The sequence below is a fragment of the Aplysia californica genome, unplaced genomic scaffold (genome assembly GCF_000002075.1).
Source record: "Aplysia californica isolate F4 #8 unplaced genomic scaffold, AplCal3.0 scaffold00010, whole genome shotgun sequence".
In the NCBI taxonomy this organism is placed as follows: domain Eukaryota; kingdom Metazoa; phylum Mollusca; class Gastropoda; order Aplysiida; family Aplysiidae; genus Aplysia; species Aplysia californica.
The window spans coordinates 1,135,553-1,139,109 of record NW_004797280.1 but is presented as its reverse complement, the minus strand read 5'-3'; the positions used below and the strand labels follow the sequence as shown (position 1 = coordinate 1,139,109).

Genomic DNA, 3,557 nt, shown 5'->3' with positions numbered 1-3,557 from the left:
TGAGAAAGTGTTTGTCCGTGGCCTATACCCTGGTGCAGGGTGAGAAAGTGTTTGTCCGTGGCCTATACCCTGGTACAGGGTGAGAAAGGCAATGATGATGATGATAAAGAGTTAAAGTGTCCCAATCACTACTCACCTTTTCCGCCACCTCTTTCAGAGGATCGTAGAGCAGCTCCTTAGACAGCAGCTGTTTGACCATGTTCTGGAACATTCCGCCCATGGCGTCCAGCCCCGCCCCCGCTCCACCAAGCCCCGCCCCCCCAGCCTCAGCCCCCAGTGTCTCCGACAGCTGTTCCCACAGTTCCTGTTGGTTGGGATCTCCCTGCGGAAAATCGGCACACAAAGGTTTTTAGTTTTTGTATGAGTTCAAGAGAAGCACATCCAAAATAATAACGGTCATTTTGAGCGGGGAAAAGGGGCAAAATGAGCAGAAACAACAAATTGGCGCTCATGTGACCTTATGCAGTTGCGAGCGCCGTAAAACCTCTACTAAATAAAAACAGAAACAACAAAGTAAAAGAAAAGAAGTGGAACCTACCAGTGGCACCCTACAACCACCCATGGACAGAAAAAAAAACCAGGTAAAGAAAAGAAGAACTTACAAGTGGCATTTTTCAACCACACGAGAAAAGTTCAGTTTTTGTTTTAGTAGAGGTTCTACGATGCTCGCAACTGCATAAGGTCATATGAGCGCCAGAAGATTAGAGCTGTTACAAGAGAATCAAAAAGAAGAAAGGGAGATAAGGACGATAGATGTTTGATAGGAAAGAAGAAGCAAACCACACCAGAGCACCGCCCCGGGGGTAGAATCTGAAAAAGCAGAACCTTGTCAACTCACAGTGTCCACGCCTACGTCGGTGGCCCAGTGGTTAGGCTACCGGACTCGTAATCGTGAGGTTGTGGGTTCGGAGGTTCGAGCCGCGGGCCCGACGTTGTGTCCTTGGGAAAGGCACTTTACTTTACATGAATTTTCCCCACTTCACCCCAGGTGAAAATGAGTACCCGGCTATAGACAGTGAAAGATCTTGTCACTTACTTAGCGTTTGAGCGCTTAACCAGCTGCTTGCACTCTATGCCTCCCGGGAAGTTGAGAATGTCTGAGTGTTCTATGGTCTGCTGGGGTAATAATTTAGTGTAAAGCGCATAGAGCTTGCTTTCTAGTGGGGACATGCGCTATACAAATGCTATTTGAGAATTGTGATAACAAAATGAGTTACTTCTCGCAATGCATGAATGGAGATATCAGCCAAAAATGAACACAAGGGTCATATTTGTAGACTCTAAACCAATGCCATTCTCTTCAAGTTTAACATGTCTTTTATCTTTTCATAGTGATAAATTGTAAAACTTCAACCTATAAATTTGACGTTTCTATTTCCATCGGTCTAAAATCTGAGAAGTAACTTGTTTTTTCAGGACTCTTCACATATAGTGTAAAGCGCCGAGAGCTTGCTTTCGAGTGGGGACATCCGCTATACAAATGCTATTTATAATTATTATTATTATTACACCATACCTGTATGTTCTCTGCATTCAGGTTGAGGCTGTTCAGAGCACGTTCGACAGTGTCAGCGAAAGCGGTAGGGTTGTTGTCAGAGGCTGGCAAAATGGAACAAACAAACAAACATTTTTTTGGATTGATTTCAAGTAAACCGCGCCATGAGGGGAAACAAACATACACTATAATATGGTCGCTTGTAAGCACAAGGGGGCTATCCCCAAAAATGCTGTTTTGAGAAAACCGAAGGTAAAGTTTTTGCCCCCTGTTCAGTTTCATTAACCCTCCTCCTGCGGGGGCCGGGTTTATGTCGCCTGATAAACCTATTTCGGCACCTCGCCTACGTTCTGGTCCCGTGTCAGTGTAGACCCTGGCTCAGCACACGAGCACTGCGCATCTTCTTACGTGAAATTCGGGTCCCGAGACGGATCCCCATTCACGCAGGTCAAGAGTGTGTGCGTCAGTCTGCTTGAGTTTGTGTGCGTTTGTGGCCTTCTTCTAGAACCGCCTGCGTTGGATCATAATCGAGCCATACGTCTCATTCAAAACACGCCAAGTTGGTAGCTCTAGATGTTCGTCCAAAGAAATTATAGAAGAAATTGACCCACTTAGACATGAGGAGCTCGAAAGGATAGTCAGGAAACAAGACATCCATTTTTCTACACAAAATCTTTCAAATGAGCTTGATTTTGTATGAAACAGTACTACCTGATAAAGAATAAGCTTGTTTGATAGTTTTGAATACCATGGTGCAGGTACAAAGAACAATTTGATTGCAAAACATTTGGGAAATGACCGATATTATCCCCTTTTGAATCTCAGGTCATTCATAACAACAAGAGCGTCTAGAAAGGTTATTCGAATGGGCGTAACTACTTGTAATGTCTCATCAGCTTGTGAGAGGGGGTTATTCATGTGTTTGTAACACTTTATAAATAGAAAGCTATGAAAGATAGAGCGTTATTTTCATCATCGATTAACACATTCAAAAAGTATTCATGACGAAAACACACATTTCCCAGCGCGCGCTGTACACCAACAGTACACACTGAGTGACCCCGGCGGCCTGCCCAGAACATCCGACGTAATCGGTTGCTTATAAGATTCCCATCTCGGCACAGACGCAGGACAAGAGTTAAAAGTAAAGGAGGGTTTTCTCCATAACCAAACAAATATAGACACCAATGAAACCAAACTTCTACTACAGACAGAGCAATGCCCACTTAGTAGAGGTTTTACGGCGCTCGCAACTGCATAAGGTCACATGAGTGCCCGAAGATTAGAGGTATTACAAGAGAGTAACAAACATAAAAAAGAAGAAGGGGAGATAAGGACGGTAGATGTTTGATAGGAAAGAAAAAGCAAACCACACCAGAGCACCCCCCAAACCCCCACCGGATTGATTCCCTAACTGTCATTTACAACAAAGACGTAAAAAGAAAAGACAGCTTCTCCTTGAGCTCAAGCTGGGGTATTTGTTGTTTTTTTCTGGGGGGGGGGGGGGGGGTTTGGCAAGTGTTTTATGGCGCTCTCTACAGCATAAGGTCATATGAGCATGCGGGGGACATCTGACATTTTCAGTTGGTAGGAAATTTTGAATTTAGCCCCAGTGGTGGCCGAAGCCTACTCTTATCGATTTTAGACCACCAAGGGACCTTTACGTGCACAACTTCACACGAGCCCTTCGAGATTTTTCGCTGTTGTCCGAGAAGGCTAGATGTAGATCTTTCCTACCAGAAGATCAGCGGTCTGGCTGAAAGACATCAGTAAGAAGGAGCCAAGGAGTAGCACTAGAAAGGCAGTAGAAAGAGTCAGGAGCCCAGTGGAGGCGGCAAAGGAGGTGAGGGGGGTGGGGGGGTGCAGAAAGTGGAGCACGGCGTCACTTTTCGCCCGATTCTGTTACTTTTAGTTCGCGTGACTCAGCAGCCTGCCGGAGCTCCACGGCTCAGGGTCACGAGGTTAATGAGTCCTGAAGCGACTTTGCCGGTGTCGATTAGGAAGTTCGCATTTTTGACTATGTTTAAAACGATATAACTTCTTCCCCATCCCACATAGCAAA

General features: G+C 45.3%; 1 protein-coding gene across 1 annotated transcript in view; it reads right to left on the bottom strand.

The window, feature by feature from the left end:
* Positions 1–3,557, bottom strand: part of LOC101849018 (peroxisomal biogenesis factor 19) — a 31,021-nt gene that overhangs the window by 12,318 nt on the left and 15,146 nt on the right. Inside the window, exons 4-5 of the mRNA XM_005089882.3 lie at positions 1,517–1,599; positions 137–322 (exon numbers count right to left, since the gene is read on the bottom strand). Of these exons, the coding sequence (XP_005089939.1) occupies positions 137–322; positions 1,517–1,599 (269 nt within the window). The remainder of the gene's footprint in view (positions 1–136; positions 323–1,516; positions 1,600–3,557) is intronic.